Source organism: Symphalangus syndactylus, chromosome 9, assembly GCF_028878055.3.
Source record: "Symphalangus syndactylus isolate Jambi chromosome 9, NHGRI_mSymSyn1-v2.1_pri, whole genome shotgun sequence".
Classification (NCBI taxonomy): domain Eukaryota; kingdom Metazoa; phylum Chordata; class Mammalia; order Primates; family Hylobatidae; genus Symphalangus; species Symphalangus syndactylus.
This window is the reverse complement of record NC_072431.2, coordinates 31,551,487-31,569,777: the sequence shown is the minus strand read 5'-3', so window position 1 is coordinate 31,569,777 and position 18,291 is coordinate 31,551,487. Positions and strand designations below refer to the sequence as shown.

General features: G+C 42.8%; 1 gene segment (V, D, J or C); it reads left to right on the top strand.

Annotated features, from left to right (window-relative positions):
* LOC129489379 (T cell receptor alpha chain constant-like) overlaps window positions 1-18,291 on the top strand; it is a 221,157-nt gene that overhangs the window by 167,776 nt on the left and 35,090 nt on the right. The window contains 1 exon segment of the C gene segment in view: window positions 10,775-10,824. Within this exon segment, the coding sequence occupies window positions 10,775-10,824 (50 nt within the window).

Below are 18,291 nucleotides of genomic sequence, written 5' to 3'. Positions count from 1 at the left end.
ACCCTGTTGAGTTGATGCTTGTGTTGTCTGGTAGAATTAAAAAATAAGGTGAGTGGGCTGGGCGCGGTGGCTCATGCCTGTAATTCTAGCACTTCAGGAGGCTGAGCCGGGTGGATAGCTTGAGGTCAAGAGTTCAAGACCAGCCTGACCAACATGATGAAACCCCGTCTCTACTAAAAATACAAAAATTATCCGGGCATGGTGGCGGGAACCTGTAATTCCAGCTACTTGGAGCTAAGGCAAGAGAATCGCTTGAACCCGGGAGACAGATTGCAGTGAGCCTAGATCATGCCACTGCATTCCAGCCTGGGTGATAGAGCGAGACTCTGTCTCAGAAACAAAAAGAAAGAAAAACAGAAAAATAAGGCGAGTGGACTGAGGACTCAAGTGAAGGGAGGGCAGCAGGAGTTCCAAGCTTGGCATGGCTTTCTTCCTCTACGAGAATAGCAGAACAATGTAACTTTCTTTAGAGAGAGAACAGAGCCCTTGATTTATCACAACGATGCTTCTGTTTGGATAGCCTCCTTCCTCACTGTGGGGACAAAGCAGGTCCCCACATGGACTTCACCCCCTTAACTAGGCTGACCGAGCCAACCCTATGGGAAAGGCAGAGAATCCCAGGACTGTGGAGGGCCTCCCCACATCCACTGGATTATCTGTAATAAAACAGAATATTTATCCGAGTTGTGAAGCTATGAGGGAGAGGGTAATCGTGATAGATTATAAAAAGCAATATTGAAAATTTTACAAACTGTCTCCACACTTGCAGAATTCAGTGTGTTTTTTGTTGTTATTGGGGTTTTATCTGTTAGAATTATAGAAACAGGGTGCTTTCCTGCAGGCACCCTATTTGCAAAAATGTCTGCCATCTCACATTTCAGTAGTATTTCATCAACAGTCCTCTGCACACGAACCAACTGTGACAATAAGGTAATGGGGCTGATTTGTTAACAAATCAAGTTTATACATTTCAATGAGTGGCCCAGTCAAAGCACTCAGCTTGAAGCATCCAACACTGTCCATTGCTTGCCCCTTTCCTGAAACCACCCTCAAAGGCCAAAACACTTTATTTTTGTAGCATCCATGATGGCTTTATCTTTTAAAGGTGGATTTTACTTTTATTGATAAGCAAAATCCTCTCAGAACCAAGGCTATTAAATAGAGGAGAGAATCAACTAGTTACTGATACTGTTTTGGATCCAAAAATAGATGCAACTATAAAATAATGTCATGGGTTTATGTGGCTCATCAACTGGCTCTCAGGGGGAATCCTAGATGGAATATTTCAGAGGGTTCAACAGTCATTTAGATGTTTAAGTCCTCATAGTTCACTAAATCAGACTCTTTAATTAATAAACATGTATAAAGATAGCATGAGATTGAAGAACTTTTGCAAACTTGGACCCAATAGAAGCAGTAAAGACTTTCTGTATGAATTAAGATATAATCCCAAATACATTACTTTTAGAAAAATATGAGGTCAAGGCCTTTCAATGGTGAAAGTGCATGTAATGCCCTATTTATTCATGGAGAGTAAAGCTGCTTCCATAAATGGTAACATTATGTTGGTTTATGTAGAGACACATAACACTGTGACTACCTCAGGAACCTACAAATACGTCTTTGGAACAGGCACCAGGCTGAAGGTTTTAGCAAGTGAGTATTACAGACAAGACAGGCTTTATTTTAAAGGTTGTTGGTGTTCATGTTTGAGGGACAAGGGAAGGTAGGGCAAGGGAAGTACCCGTGTAGACTGTGCAAGCTAAAGTCACTGCTATCTGAAGCGGCAATTCTGGGTCCCTCTACTCTGGACAGGAGGGGTGAAGGAGAGCTCTGGGGCTTACCATGGTGGACTTACTGCCGATTTCATAAGAATTGTATCCATCATTAGAAAAATGTTTATGACTTGAAGGCCTCACGAAACTCCTGTAAACACAACAAGAGTTCTGTGTTCTTTATTCTCTTCTTTTAAAACTATATTCTCACTTTACATTTTTCACCCATTTTTCTGCCTCTTTTTATGCCTCTCTCCTCTGTGCAACTCAGTGCTTCATCTGGGCATTCATATTTTGAGAAATCATCTCAAGGGGAAATCATGTCCAGATCCTAGCGTGTCACTCAAAGCTCTCTGAAATCTGGGCCTTTTCTGTTCTCCAAATTTATTTCCAGCGATTCCCTTTCATGAATGCTCTGCTCCAGGAAAACTAGGCATCTGCCTCCCTTGAGTATTATTTACACATGCCCACACCTGCACCCTGTGTCCATACGTCAGACATCCTGGACCTACCACCTAAAACAGGCTTGCACAGGTGACAAAATTTGGTCTCACCGTCTCTCAGCCTTGAGACCCAGCACAGGCATCACCAGATTTCGTTTCATAGGAAGAGTGAAAAATCATATCATTTTTTAATTAAGCAGGCCAAGGTAAGAGATCCATCAGACAAAGAAGCAAAGGAGGAAGGAAAGAGATGGCTTCTGTAATGGGTTTGGAAAGGAGAGCTCTGTCCCTGAAATAACACTAACATAGTCCAAGTAGATTTACAGGCTGCATGTTTCTTGGTTTCCCTTTGGAGTGCTCCATTCCTAACACCAGTTGTTAAGCCCCTGGTCCTCAATGTGACCGGGGGTGAGGAAGTGGGAGGAGACCATGCTGGCCACTCAGTGGTGGTGCCCATGGAGTTTCGGGCTCAGACTTTCTGTGAGGTGCCTCAAAATTGAGAGCAGCTCAAAAGGATCGTGCAGGAAAAATGGGAGAAGTCACTTTCTCAAAAGAGGATTATTTCTGATTAGTCCTTGAGCTGTGTTATGTCTTGGGGAAGGGACAGTAAGAGTAGAAAAGTCTCTCCTAGGACAAGGATAGGAAGTGGTGAAAAGTCCTTTTCCTGGTGACTAGCAAAGCAGTCCCTCCCTCACAGCTTCACAACTCGGATAAATATTCTGACTAGCAAAGCAGGGGATGAAAAGATCTGGAGTTTGTAAAATTTTCAATATTGCTTTTTATAATCTATCACGATTACCCTCTCCCTCACAGCTTCACAACTCGGATAAATATTCTGACTAGCAAAGCAGGGGATGAAAAGATCTGGAGTTGGAGTCCAGGGTGGATTCCAGGGAAGACAATTGCATAGGACTGTCTCGAGTTCTGTGGATTGCAAAGGTTGGGCATCCCTTCAGATGTTCCTGAGCTGACCTCGGTCAGAGGTGCCTGGCTCCAGCACCCAGAAGGTGTGATCAGCACGCCAACACCTCCTGCCAGGTGGGCCATGACAGCTTCCCTCAGTCCCTCCCACTGTGACAACAGTCTCTCTGGTTGCTTTTGCTTTGGTGCTATGGACATAAACTGTTCCTACTTTGTCCAAGTGAGGTATACGATTTTCAGAATCCTGGAGAATTGTTATCTAAAACACCAGTGGATATGCTAGGATTTTGGCATTCAGTATTCTGGGCTTGTGCAGGAAAACTCTTTCTTTAGAACATGTAGAAAGACTATCCTTTATTTATCCAGTGTGGAAATAGTCCTGAAATCCAAACTGATACTAGGATCCTGTGCCAGGTTATTACTGTGACAATTACTTAATATTCTCTGTGCTCACGATATCACTCCTTCCAGAAGATCTTTAGGGAAAACTTAGTTCAGTTTCTAGGAGGTTTTTGCTCAGCTGAAGATTACTGTGTGAATAATAATGCAGGCAACGTGCTCACCTTTGGAGGGGGAACAAGGTTAATGGTCAAACCCCGTGAGTATCTCTGCTGAATCCATAACGAATGCTCTAATTTCAAAAGGAAGCCATAGCACTGAGCTCTGTTTTCTGTTTTCTCTACTTAATTTTATTTTTTATATTAATTCTAATGGTTACCTGTTATCGATACATGGCATATGTATATATGAAAATGGACATACATGTAGCTGTCTGGCGTGGGAACAAATGTGCTGGAGAAAAACAGATTTCTTGTCCTTTTTGTCTTAACCATTTGGGTCAGAAAGTCTGACTGAGTAGAACACGGGCTGGGTGAGCACTGCAGTGGGGGAATCCTTCTCCAGCAGCTTTGTCAGGATTATGCTCCTTGCTGGCCTGGTCAGAAGGCAGCTTTGTCAGGAGGTGGAGGGATGAACTAGTTAACCTCAGAAGAGCCTTTCCACCCAGACCATGCTGTGAAGAGACCGCCATAATAAACAGTCTTTTCCGCTGCCTCTTTGGCCAGGGTCCCAGCTGGAGGAGCACGCCGGCCAGATTTGGGGATTGAAAGGGATTTCCTGATACACATTGGCCTGGTCGGTTTTGGTAAAGCTTTCTATGACTGTGTAATGCTGGCAACAACCGTAAGCTGATTTGGGGATTGGGAACAAGCCTGGCAGTAAATCCAAGTGAGTCTTCATGTTAACTCTGTCAAACCTGTCTGTGCAGTTTGAAATATCTCAGAAATTGCCTCCTTCTTTTTTAGCCCCGATGTTTAAGATATCTAGTTATGGCTAGTGTTTTCTTCCTGTCCACCAAAGCTGAACCCTTGCCTACCCCTCAATCAAAATAACTAGATAGAGGGATCCAAATGAGCACAGTAGGAAGGCCATTGGAGTGGTCAGCTGTTTTCTTAGAGAGCAAACACATTCGTGCATTCCAAAAAGGCCTGTCTGGGAGCACTGAATATTACAGAAGGTGAGAGTGTGCAGCACATTTCATGGCTGCTTTAGTCTGCACTGTGCCAACCTCACCGTGGGCCATTGGTAAATACTGTTGCTTTCCGGCCAAAGACGGGTCAAGTGCTGGGAACTCTCGGGACTCACAGTCATGCTAGTGACCATGCTAGAGCACATCTCTCCACTGTGGATTATCCAGAATGACTCAAACTTGCCATATAACTCCTGCATCTCTCAGTTCTCTTTGGCTTAGAGCCTTATTGTGGATTTGTTAGAGGTAACAGGAAAGGAACTGATTTCATCCTAATTCTGGCCTCTTCTGAGAAGTTATTCTCTGCAAGAGTCTTCAGGAGCATCTTATAGACCACCTACACTGTTCGGAATTTTGTTCCGTGCACCAAATTGTGTTCCCAGCAGTGTTTGCTGTGGCTTTGGCTGGGGCCAGGTCCTGAGTCAGTTCTGGAGCTCCAGGCTCGGCAAAGCTGGATAAGGGCAAGGGGAGTTGCACAGCAGAACCAAAGGGCTTCAGGAAAGACATCTTTGATGTAGACATTAATAAATTTCTAAATGGGCTTCTATATGCTAACATGATAAGACTCTCTGGGGAGAAGGTCATCCTTTACTTTGCAGCTCTAAATATAAGACACACGCAGAAAAAAAATGAGAAATGTCTGTTACAGTGCCAAAATGAAGATAATGGGTATAAATATTGGATTTGTTTTAATATTAAGTTTATGAAATGTAAGTCTTTCAGAAGAACTATCTCAGGATATATTTATTAGGTCAATGAACTATTTTATCAATGTGAGTGGTATACACACTTCAAAGGAGAACCCAAAATGGCAGGCAGGGGAGGGTGGCTAATGAAAGATATGGCATAGTGGTTAAGAATATGAATTTTGGAATCAAACTGTTCAGGCAAATCCTAACTCTGCAGGTTACTTAATCTATTTATGCCTCATTTTTCTCATCTGTAAAATGGGGGTGGTAATAGTACCTAGCTCACTGAGATGTTATGAGATTTAAAGAGCTAATACCTGTAATGGACTTTGCATAGTGGCAGGCTGATAGAAAGTTTTCAGGTAATATGTTTTTATTGCTACTATGTCAGGTTGCTGGAGGGAAGGAAGAAAAATGGAAATGATCCCCATTTATAGTTTTTGTAAAGTACAGCATTAGAGTGTGGCTCTAGCAACACAGGCAAACTAATCTTTGGGCAAGGGACAACTTTACAAGTAAAACCAGGTAGGTCTGGATGTTTCCAAGTGAAGTTCAGTTATTCACTCTGTTCATTTTTTGTTTAATCTTCTCTGTCTCAACTTCTAACCAAAGACTCCTACTCTTAGGTTATATTTTCCTTTTATAAAAGTAAGAATGTGTGTAAAGTCTGGTTAATATGGTCTTTTCTAACTCACCTGGTTTCAGCTAGTGGCAAAAAGAGGGGTGTATTGGATCTGGAATTCCTAGGTTAAGGCTGACAGAATGTCAGTTTGGCTGACTTGGAAGAAATAAAAACATCAAATGTGGGTGGTTCACACAAAAGAAGGTGATTTTTCATAATAATATACTAAAGTAGAATCCACCCTTGTGACCGGAGAATTATTCAAGTACTGTCTTCCAAGGAGAAAATGGGTAGCATGGAAATGATATGTTTTTGTTTGGGGGAAAAAAATGGGGAGAGAGAGGGAAAGGGGACTATTAGTTGTCCGGATTGTTAGGAAACATGGAAGACAGCACTTCTTGTTGGAAGGTTTGGCAAAGATTATTACCAAGCAGAAGTCCAAATGTGTGTAACATACCCCCAGCAAACGTTATAGAAGGAAGCTGGGGCCGGGCGCGGTGGCTCACGCCTGTAATCCCAGCACTTTGGGAGGCCAAGGCGGGCAGATCACGAGGTCAGGAGATGGAGACCATCCTGGCTAACACGGTGAAACCCCGTCTCTACTAAAAAAAATACAAAAAATTAGCCAGGCGTGGTGGCGGGCGCCTGTAGTCCCAACTAATACGGAGGCTGAGGCAGAAGAATGGCGTGAACCTGGGAGGTGGAGTTTGCACCACTGCCAAGATCGCGCCACTGCCGAGATCGCGCCACTGCTGAGATCACGCCACTGCACTCCAGCCTGGGCAACAGAGTGAGACTCCGTCTCAAAAAAAAAAAAAAAAAAAAAAAAGAAGGAAAGTGGCTCTCGCCTGTAATCTCAGCATTTTGGAAGGCTGAGGCAGGAGGACCACTTGAGGCCAGGCGTTCAAGACCACCCTAGGCAACACAGTGAGACCCCCATCTCTACAAAAATAAATAAATAATATTTTTTTAAAAAAATAGCCAGGCATGGTGGCATGCAACTGTCATCCTAGCTACTGAAGAGGTTGAGGCAGGAGGATCACTTGTTCCCAGGGGGTCAAGGCTACAGTGAGCCAAGATCACACCAGTGCACTCCAGCCTGGACAACAAAGTAAGATCTTGTCTCTAAAAATATACATTTAAAAATATAAAATAAATATGTTAAATAAGGAGGAAGGAGAGGAAGAAAATTTAGCTTAGTAGGAAAGTGTTTTTGTACTGGGCAGAAACACTGTGTCAAACTGGGGCAAACAACCTCTTCTTTGGGACTGGAACAAGACTCACCATTATTCCCTGTAAGTCCTTACCACTTGACAAAACAGTTCTTAATCTGCAATGACGAGTTCTCACATCCCAGACACCTAATGAATTTCTAAATGAGCTTCCATGTGTTAACCTGATAAAACTCTCTAGGGAGAAGGTCATCCTTACCTTTGCGGCTCTAAATGTAAGACATGTTGTAAGAAAAATTGGGAACTGTTCATTGCAGTGCCAAAATGAAGACAGTGATTACAAATATTGGGCAAGTTTTAATGTTAGATTTATAAAATATAAGCCCCTCTGAAGAACTATCTCAGGGTACATTTATTAGTTTGTGTCTATACAGCCCAATTGTCCAGTTACGTTGATTAATGTTGGTAGCTGATCCAGATATTTAGGGACTTCCTTGAGAAACTTCTTTGTGCTCAAAATTGCATGAATTGAATGTCACATTAGCTAAATAATTGCCAAATCTGTTTTACTTTGTGCTGTATAGACTCAGCCTAATAAAAACGAATGCTGTTGTGCTTTTTCCCAGTCTGTCTCCTCTCCACACAGAAAGTTTTCCTTCTACTAAACAGCGTCTCTTCACACGAAGAAAAGATACCCAGCAAGCCATCTGACTTATTGCTGCTGCTATTTTGCATTTATATGACTCCTTTCCTTAGAAGAGATTGAGACACTTTATACGACTTATTAGCTAAACAGATTGACAGCCTAATTAGGAGGAGAGAAACAGATTCTGAGTATCTTTTTGTGGCTGCTGTTCCTACCCCCTCGTGTAGAACATTTGGTCAGATGGCTCTCTGAGACAGAAATAAGACAGGGACGTGGTCTCTGTTTGTGGTGTGGGGCGTCTCAGCTGCACCTAAGAGGTTGTCACAGGAGGTAGAACAGTACTAAATAGGTCAGGGCAACTGACACAGCCAGGAAAATTTCTTTCCCCTAGAACTTGTGTGTGCTCACCAAGCAAAGCGTGACTAATTTTGATATCCTTTGTTAGTGTGTGTCTACCCTTCTTGCCTTTGTTTTCAGACCCTTCCTCTCTAGATCCTATTCCTTCCATCTCCAACTCCTGTATGTAAATCCCTGCTCTCTCCTTTGAATTCCTGACTGCTATGCCCATGCCCAGCACCGGCACCCCCACGCACACTGCTGCCTGCCTCTGTAACCATCAGCTGTATTTCTGAGGAGTTTCCTAGCTCCCTGAGTGATCCTCAAATGGCTCAGGGCCCTGAGGGAATCTTTGCTGAGGGATGGCCCCAGCAGAGCTGCTGCAGAGGTGGAGGTGGCCACCAAGGGACACAGACTGCCTGCATGAAGGCTGGAGCTGGGCCCAGGATGAGGAAAAGCCTCAGGAAGGAAGGGCTGACACGAAATAAGGAACACCATGGCGTTCATGATACGTGTGTCTGAATCCTCTCTCATGCCTGGGAAGCTTTAGCTTCCACCTTGGGACACAAAACATGTGGTTATGAAGAGATGACAAGGTTTTTGTAAAAGAATAAGCCATTGTGGATAGGCTTTGGGAATGTGCTGCATTTTGGGTCCGGCACTCAAGTGATTGTTTCACCACGTAAGTATATCTTTTCTCATTTCTGTGGGCTGTTATGTCCTTAAATCATATAGAACAGTTCTTCACACACACACACACACACACACACACACACACACACCCATTTTCCAGTCACTGTTGAGAAACAGTCTCTGGGTCTACCTACACAGCCAGTTTGACCATTAAGATGGTCAAATTCATTTTTTAAAATAATTTTAATTGGTTCCATTTAATGCTGCCAGCAGCCAAGGGCATTAGCATGTCGTGGGAACCTAATCTATGTTCACTCACTGCTGTGGGAGGACAGGCATTTCTTCTTCTCCCCGGGCAGTCAGACTTCAGAATCCAGCTGACCTTTTCCATGCCTGTCTCTTCCGGCAGATTAAGTGGTTATTTCCACTAACTTTCTTGTGGAAAAACACACAAGACAGATATATTCTCCTTCAGTTTTTACTAAGAAAGCTTTGTGGTTATTATTTTGACAGTAAACTTCAGCTGGCATAGTCCCTGCTATTCATGTTAATAATATCTTGACTTGAACCATCATATTTTCCCCACATTATTCACAATGCATTTCAGTGCTGTAACCCACTGCACCGTCCCCAGCCCTTTTGTCTTCACAACGTTCTCTAATAAGGTAAACAGGGTCATACATCATAAAACATATGTCACAGACAGAAAAGCTCACACACAGACAAGTTAAATAATTTAAGTCAAACCAAAAAAACATCATAACTGGGATTAGAGCTTGAGATTCCCTATTTTCTTACAGTGAACTGTCTTGAGCTGTCACTTAATGCATTGAAAACATAATAAGCACAGGCCATAGGCATTTTCAGAACATGAAACTTGACTGAAACAAAATCTGACTCTTTGATTGCTTTGGTGTTTTAAATGTACCCCCAAATCTTCTTTGCTATTGATAGTCATTTGGTGCCAGTGACAGGGAAGAGCAGAGGGGCTTAGGAGGTTTTTGTAGATCTCAATATCACTGTGTCTTATAACACCGACAAGCTCATCTTTGGGACTGGGACTAGATTACAAGTCTTTCCAAGTAAGTACTAGAAACCAAGGAGCCATTTTGAAAAGGTATTTTCTTTTTCTTTTTCTTTTTTTTTTTGAAATGAAGTTTTGCTCTTTGTTGCCCAGGCTGGATTGCAGTGGCATGATCTCGGCTCACTGCAACCTCCACCTCCTGGGTTCAAGCGATTCTCCTGTCTCAGCCTCCCGAGTAGCTGGGATTACAGGCACCTGCCACCATGCCTGGCTAATTTTTGTATTTTTAGTAGAGACAGGGTTTCACCATGTTGGCCAGGCTGGTCTTGAACTCCTGACCTCAAGTGATCTGCCCGCCTCGGCCTGCCAAAAATTACAGGCGTGAGCCACTGCACCCGGCCTGAAAAGGTGTTTTCTATAAACAGGCACATTCTCACAGCACTGCAGGCCACCCTTCCTAACTCTGAGTTCTGTAGGGGCCTTTAGCACCTATAGCTGCAGAACCTCTATAAACCAATTAATCTACATGTGAACAATTTAACCTATATGTGAACACTATGGTGCTGACTAAAATCTTATCAGCAGTGAAAAGAAGGCACTAGAGCGTCAGATGCATTATGACTCTAAACAAATGATCTGTTTCCCTCTTTTGCATTTTTATTTAAAATATCAGGGAAAGTGAAGCAAGTTCAACTTTTCCAATTTGAAAACTGTTTCTGAATTATGCTTCACTTGTATGCAGAGAGACCTAGATTGACTTTGGATGTTTAGTCATTCGATTTCATCATCTGTGTCTGGAATCTATAATAGGCAAGGGAATCAAATGTAATTAAATGAGCAAATAATCTCCAGTAGCCAATATTCCTACGTTATTTCATTGTTTCATGTGCTTTGCTCTAGACTTTTTATCTGGGCCTTATCTCTAATAGGATCCCCGGAAGGACAGTGAAGTTTTTTGTTAAGGATTTTGTGTCTGTGTGGATAGCAACTATCAGTTAATCTGGGGCGCTGGGACCAAGCTAATTATAAAGCCAGGTAAGTCTCAGAGATGTGACTGTAAGGGAGATGAGACACTAGTTGAATAATGCACAAAGTGTAGCATGCAGATCATATTTTTAAGAACAAGTCAGCCTGCTGGAGACAATGCACTCAACCCAAATGGGGTCTCCACTCCCAGTGAGAAGCATGTCAGCCACTAACTCTTTTGCTTGGGCTAGTAGCTTTCGGAATGAATAATGCTTAGTAGCCCTCTAAGAGAGCAGAGCCGGGTTGTTAGGGAATATCTAATTCCCTCTGATATGGTTAAAACTCTTTCCCAAGGACAGAACCAGCCTCATTCCATTGGAAGAGCAAATTCAGAGAAAAAGGAAAGGGTCACAGCCAAAGATGGTGAAATTTTCAAAGGTGAAAAATAGGAAGTCTGCAGCTCTCCTGACATCCTTGCCTCAGGCTGCTGTCCCACATGGAGAGCAGATGCCTGCAAAGCTCTCGGTCACTTGCTGGAGTCACTCAGGGTTCTGGGCCTTGGGATGTAACTTAAATGACAGTATCAGGGCATGTCAAGGGAATATGAAGGCTGCAGCGATGCCTGCAAGTCAGCTTTTGCTGCACTGGGACGGAGACGTTCTAAGCCTGGAAAGACACAAAGCTGTCCTCACCCCATCCTGCCATGCCCCTCCTTGAGGGTTAGTGTAAGGCTCTGAAGGACTGTGTGAATTATGGCGGTGCAGCAAACAAGCTCATCTTTGGAACTGGCACTCTGCTTGCTGTCCAGCCAAGTACGTAAGTAGTGGCCTGTGTCAGGTGGATTCTGTGTCCATGGCAAGTGGGAAGCGACAGCCACCCTTTGGTGGAAAGGAGGGCCGAAGGTTGACTTTGTTCACTGCTGTCATCTCTTATCTGCCATGATATAGCAGGCTGTCAAAATTCCCATTCTCCTGGATGGCACACCACAGTCAGGGAAGGGGAAACATGCTAATTTTATGATAAACCCCAGGGGAGAAAAAGACTACTGTGGGAAAATTTAGTTGAGAAAATCAAATTGTTCTCAACTAAATGCTGCAGGCATTTAATGAGAATCATAATAAACTAAATGAGATTAGTTTTGAACACTTCCTGTTGAAATATAAGAATCAACAAGTTACAGTCATGTTGGGGACTTCTTCTGTCTCCAAGCTTAAATTTCTATTACATAAGCCTTACTTTTAACCAAGAAAGTCAGTGACGTGGTATCACTGTCTGGGATGCTCACCCCTCTCTCTTTTCTCCAGATATTCCATGTATACTAAAGCTCAGCCAATGCTCAGCTTTGTGATAAAGGAGCTGTTGTGTGTCTTTATCTCTGCCTTTAGGATACAATCTTTTTTATAATAGAAAATGTTCACTTCTCCCATTTATTTCGTGCCTAGACTCTCTACCTCTTCCTGGCTGAAACAGCATATGGGTCCATGGTGGAACTTCTTTGGGAAAAAAAAAAATAGAACTGTTCGACTTTTGCCACTCTTCCCTCATGAAATGTTTTTTAGGCTATCAAATAAGCATTATTACACATTGAGAAGGCTTTGAAATAACTTGATCACTGAGTGTGGAGGTGAGCTGGGATGGCTCTGTAGCTGGAAAATATCCCTGTGGGTGTAGGAGTGTACCGTCCCTTCAAACTTGTGTGTCTAGGGCTGAGCTCACACATATGACAGCAAGAGTTGTTAACAAATTAGATTCAGCTTTGGCAGTTTTATGCCTAGAAATGCAAAAGAATTTTAAAAGCTCATAAGTTTGGCATTTTTAAAGGAGAAATTGTTTGCTTTATGTTGCAGAACCAATTTTTCTTCCTATCATAAAAGGCCAGAAACACAGGGAAAGCAAAAAAAAAAAAAAGGAAAAAAAAAAAAAACCAAGGAGAGTCTAACTGCCCCCTCACCACAGTGCTATGTGTTTGGTAGGGTTTTACTAGTGGTTTCAGTAAAGGCAGGAAGTGCTGTGGGAATAACAATGCCGGAGTCATCTTTGGAGGTGGAACTCAGCTGGTGGTGAAGCCCAGTAAGTGGCCGTGTTTTACTGATATTTGACCAAACAAATAAATCCTGTGAAGTTAGTGGAGATTTAATTTAATATGTAAACAAATGTACTTCCTGAAAAATGACTTTTGCAAACACATGAAACATTCGTGATTATTGAGACTACAGCAATAATGATAAATGCAAAATGAGACCACCCAAAATCACCTTTAACATGGTGGCTTAGCCCTCTTTCTTCTAGAGAGATATGGGGCCATGAGCTATTTACAGCCACGGTATCTCTTAAACTATATTCTGCAATGATTTGTGTGTTTACTCTGATTTTAGCCACAGAACTTGTTTTCCATTCTATTAAAAATGAGAATCTATCTCATTTTAAATGCTACTAATATTTATAAGGTACCTTCTTTGTCTCTTGTGCCTGCATATATATTCATTTCAAAAAGATCTAATAAGAAACCCAAACGTTGTCGCATTTTGACAAATGTCCACGTCTAGTCCCGTAATGTCAAATTTCACTAAAAACACAGCCTGACTATGCAAATGCAGTGGAAGAAAAAAACAATTCAGAAATGGATTGACAATCCCAGGTGGCTTTATAAACACCTAAAGGGAAATTCAGAGTGAAATAAAATGGCAGGTATGATAACACGATTTTTGTTTAATGATCAATTCCTCCATGGGGAATAAAACTTTTTAAACCTACCTCCTTGAAAAGGAGGGAAATAGGCATTCAGGAGCCTGGCATTCCCAGGTGTGCTCCTGGAGTGTCTGTGTCTCCACATTGCCATTTTGGAGACAACAGGACCCATCCAAATGTCCAACCAAAAAAATAATATTAAGAGGCTGGTGTCACCACATTGACTGTCTGTTATTAAAACCTACAACAGGTTATAATTAAGATTATGGAATGACTCACCCAAGGAGCTTTAAAATAGGATAGCCTAGTTTTAAATGGTTCAGCCTTGGGAAATGTTGGAAGACAAGGAAATGAGATAGATGACTCCATAGGTTTGTTTTACATCTAGTGAACATATCCATCCCATGTTAATTTTTTTTAACGACTATGATAAAGAGCATCTTTGAGGTCAGGTAGACCCCAAAGGAGGAAGAGAAAATGGGACTTGGTTCTTTAAGTGTCAAACAAGTATCCTGCCAGGGTTGAGGGCAATGGCATAATGCTTCCATCTCTTGGTGGTGAGAGACCACCACATCCATGGACTGTGGAAGGAGAATATTTTCTAAAAGACGGAGATCCCTCTGGGCTAAAATGAAAGATGCTCATGACCCCCAGCTAGGGCAGGGCTATAGTGAGTACAGCAAACATAAGGCAAGGCATCCTCAGAATCTGGTGACATGGCAAATTCTAGAACTTAAGGCTTAGAGCCAGGGTGACGGGAGGGCTCTGTAATGCAGTTCCTTCTCAGGTGGAAATCCAGATATGTGCCCTAAGTGACCCATTCCTGCCCCATTTTTGTTTGGGCTCTGAAAAGTGGATTCCTAGCTCAGTGGCTGTCTGCCATGTATCTTTTGCCTTCAGTAACAGAATTATGTTTGATATTGGAAAGGAGTTTGTTGAATTGTTGCTTTTATAATTCACTCTCAGTGTCAGATGGGGTCATTCAATTTCCTCCCGCACATTTGCAATAAGCAGCATAAAATTCAAGCAGAACAACTAGAAGACACAGAGAAAGATGGCTGAGCTGATAATGAGACCTGTTTATTATAGGAGAAGAGACAACATAGGAATCTGTTAAGTCCCATGAGGGTGAAATCTCCATCAAAAAATATGTAGCTTTCCCCAAAAAAAAGTCACTAGGAGTTTTTGTTATGGTCCCAATCACAGTGTGAACAGAGGTGACAAAATCATCTTTGGAAAAGGGACACGACTTCATATTCTCCCCAGTAAGTGCTGTTGATGTGATTTTCTGGTATTGACTCCCACTGAGTTCAAACTGTTGTGAGTGTTGAGTAGGAAAGTTTCTAAGACGTGTGGGTGGCCTGTAGGTCCTGGGCTCTTCTCTTGCAGAGGCCCAAGCCTCAGCCTTTCCACAGCTGAGCCAAATACCAAATTCTCCCCTCCAGGGCTGGAAAAGTTGCTACCAGTCCCCTGCTACCCAAATATAAATTATCTTTTTCATTGTTTATTAAGAAGAGTAAAAGAATCGTGACGCTTTGTCCAGACTTATTTTCCAGTCTTTCCCCCAGGCTTGTCCCTGGTAACCTTTGTTTGGACACATTGTTAAGCCCAGCGTGATTTTTGGCTCCAACTAAATTGATTTTGGAAATGACTCCAGCATACCTATGACCCTTCTCCTTCCACCCTCCATAAAAGATATATTTTTCTTTATTTGGCCTCTGCTGAGATTCCTGGCTTTGATGCCCCAGGAGCTCTCATTTCCCTTGTTCCAGGGATAAGTGAGAGATGACTTTTTAAAGAGCTACTTTCATGTTAGAGACAACAAAGAGAGTATGCCAGCAAGAGCAACATCTTGCATTGAGCCTTCTCACTCTATGCCATTTTCCAAATCTTTTTCTTTATTTAGGATAAGTGACCACTCCTTTTTGTTTCTAGTACAGCAAAGAGTACATCATGATGTCAGAAACAGGGATTTCCTTTAGAATATTTTTCACAGGCTAACAATAAGCTAGAAGTCTGCAAGCAGTTCAGAAATGCATCCCTGAGCTACAACTCCATGTATGGAAGCTCATCAGCAGGGTAGACAGGCAAAGCAGAAACATTTTAATTATACCATACTTTGTAGAGATTGGGGGAGAAGTGGGCAAATACGTACTAAGGAAAAACAAAAACTATGGTTAAGTGGGGAGATTTCTAGATGATTCTAACAGAGAAGAGGACCAACAAGAGGAAACTTCCGGAAAAACCACCAAGGCCAGGCATTCAGGGTTTTTGTTAGGGAGGAAATCACTGTGGGAATTCAGGAAACACACCTCTTGTCTTTGGAAAGGGCACAAGACTTTCTGTGATTGCAAGTAAGTGTTTCTAGCCATCCTTGATTTTCATCAGCAATGGCTTCTTCCCTTGAGTTATTTTTCAGTGTACCTAGAATGCTTTTGCCCCCAGGAAAGGTTTGGAAGGAGCTGGGCCATAAGCATTGCGCAGGAAAATTACAGGTTATTCTGTTATAATTTGAAAGCCACCTAGACAGTCATGAACGCACACAGAACTGGGCCCTGCATTGCACCCTGGCCTAGTTGCCTCCAGCTTGTTCTGACCGTAATCCTGGCCCAGTTTCTTCCTCTGATCCCAGGAGACCAAAGCCCTGGGCAGAGAACCAGACTACTTAGCCTGGGGGAAGCACAGAAAGGCTTGTCTGAGATCCATAAGCTTTTTTTTTTTTTTTTTTTTTTTGAGACAGAGTCTTGCTCTGTCGCCCAGGCTGGAGTGCAGTGGCGCAATCTCGGCTCACTGCAAGCTCTGCCTCCTAGATTTATGCCATTCTCCTGCCTCAGCCTCCCTAGCAGCTGGGACTGCAGGTGCTCACCACCACGTCTGGCTAATTTTTTGTATTTTTTTTTTAGTAGAGACAGGGTTTCACCATGTTGGCCAGGATGGTCTCAATCTCCCGACCTCATGATCCGCCCGCCCCGGCTTCCCAAAGTGCTGGGGTTACAGGTGTGAGCCACCATGCCCAGCCCCAAAAGCCATTTTTAAATATATTGCAGGTTTCTATTTAATGTTGTTATTCATTTTGATTTGCCCAAGTAATACATTAAAATTTCTCATTGTAAACCATTCAAATTACAGATGAAGTCCAGGCGCAGTGGCTTACACCTGTAATCCCAGCACTTTGGAAGGCTGAGGTGGGCAAATCCCCTCAGGTCAGGAGTTTGAGATCAGCCTGGCCAACATGATGAAATCCCATCTCTACTAAAAATACAAAAAGTAGTCAGTGGTGGTGGCAGGCACCTATAATCCCAGCTACTCAGGAGGCTGAGGCAGGAGAATCACTTGAACCCGGGAGGTTGACGTTGCCATGAGCTGAGATCATGCCACTGCCCTCCAGCCTGGGCGACAGAGTGAGACTCCATCTTAAAAAAAAAAAAAAAAATTACAGATAAAGCCAGCATTCACCTTGGCCACTTCCTTCAGTTTCAGTTTCCTCCTCCCCAAAAGTGACCACTGAGACCAGCTTGGTGTGTTGTGATGAGTTTCTCTGTGGAATATGTTTATGTGAAATCTCATCTTCAACCAGGGAAGCTTGAGAGGGAAAGGGCTCAGACTGCAGTTTGTAGGATTTCAATTAGATATAAGGAACAGTTGATTAGATGTAAGGGCTTTTAGCAAAGGAAAGCTTTATAATAAAAACTAGGAGCTGTTAATAACTAGACAGGTCTTCTGTCAGACAACATATTGTGAGGACAGGAGGATGGATTCGATGACCTCTGAAAGTCCAGCCAGGACTCTGGAGGACTCTGAGGAATGGTCTGTTCCATAGCCCACTCTGTAATGCCCTTCTCTCTTGCCTATTGTCTAGTTGTTGTTACAGTCTGAGCTTTTGTCAGAGCTGCTCCTATGCTGTGAGTGGTCTGATTTTCTCAGCATCTCTGGGGTTTTTGCAAAGAAAGGAAACTCTGTGCATACTCTGGGGCTGGGAGTTACCAACTCACTTTCGGGAAGGGGACCAAACTCTCGGTCATACCAAGTAAGTTCTTCTTTCTAGCTAATTATTCTTCCCAAGAAGCCTGTCTTCCATCATGCAGAAGCTGTCAAAACACAGGTGGTGGTTTCTTTGCTTGGTTTGTGTTGGGTGGTTAGTGATATCAGTTGGAAAACAAGGTTATTAATGCACATATTCCCTGGGGCATTGTATTTGGACATTTAATATCCATGTAGTCTCTCCCTGTGAAAATATGTGAACCTCCACGAAAAGAAAGGTCCAAGCAAAGTGGCAGGGAAAAGGCAGGAATTGGATGAAAATAGCCAAAGAGCCTGCAGGAATACAAACAAGGCAGGATCCCAGAAGACAGAGCAGTAGCCACTTTGAGTGAATTTCCCAGGAGGTGCTCCTGCCAAGGCCCATTCCTTCAAGGAAAATTAAGGCAAATAGAATTGAGATGGGGAGTTGCTACTTATTAGTATTCCTCCCACGTTCTAACCTAATTATAAGGAGGTTGTTTTGGCCATGGGCAGTCATCTCCAGTTTTGTTTTCCTGCTTTCCTCCCCAACCTCCACCTGTCTTCCTAGAGGCCTGAGTCAAGGTTATTGCAATAGCACTAAACACTGTGTAACACCAATGCAGGCAAATTAACCTTTGGGGATGGGACTACGCTCATTGTGAAGCCAAGTAAGTTGTGTTCTTCTTTGCCTAGGCCTTCAGGGGCAATCAATGAAATCATTAGTTTGAAAAAGACTTTAATCCTGTGCATCTGGTTGGGCTCTTTATTAATGTTCTTTCCCCAGGCCAAAGAGAGTTGGTTCTCTTCCCTGCTTTAAAATGAGATGTGAGCGCATGTATGCATGCA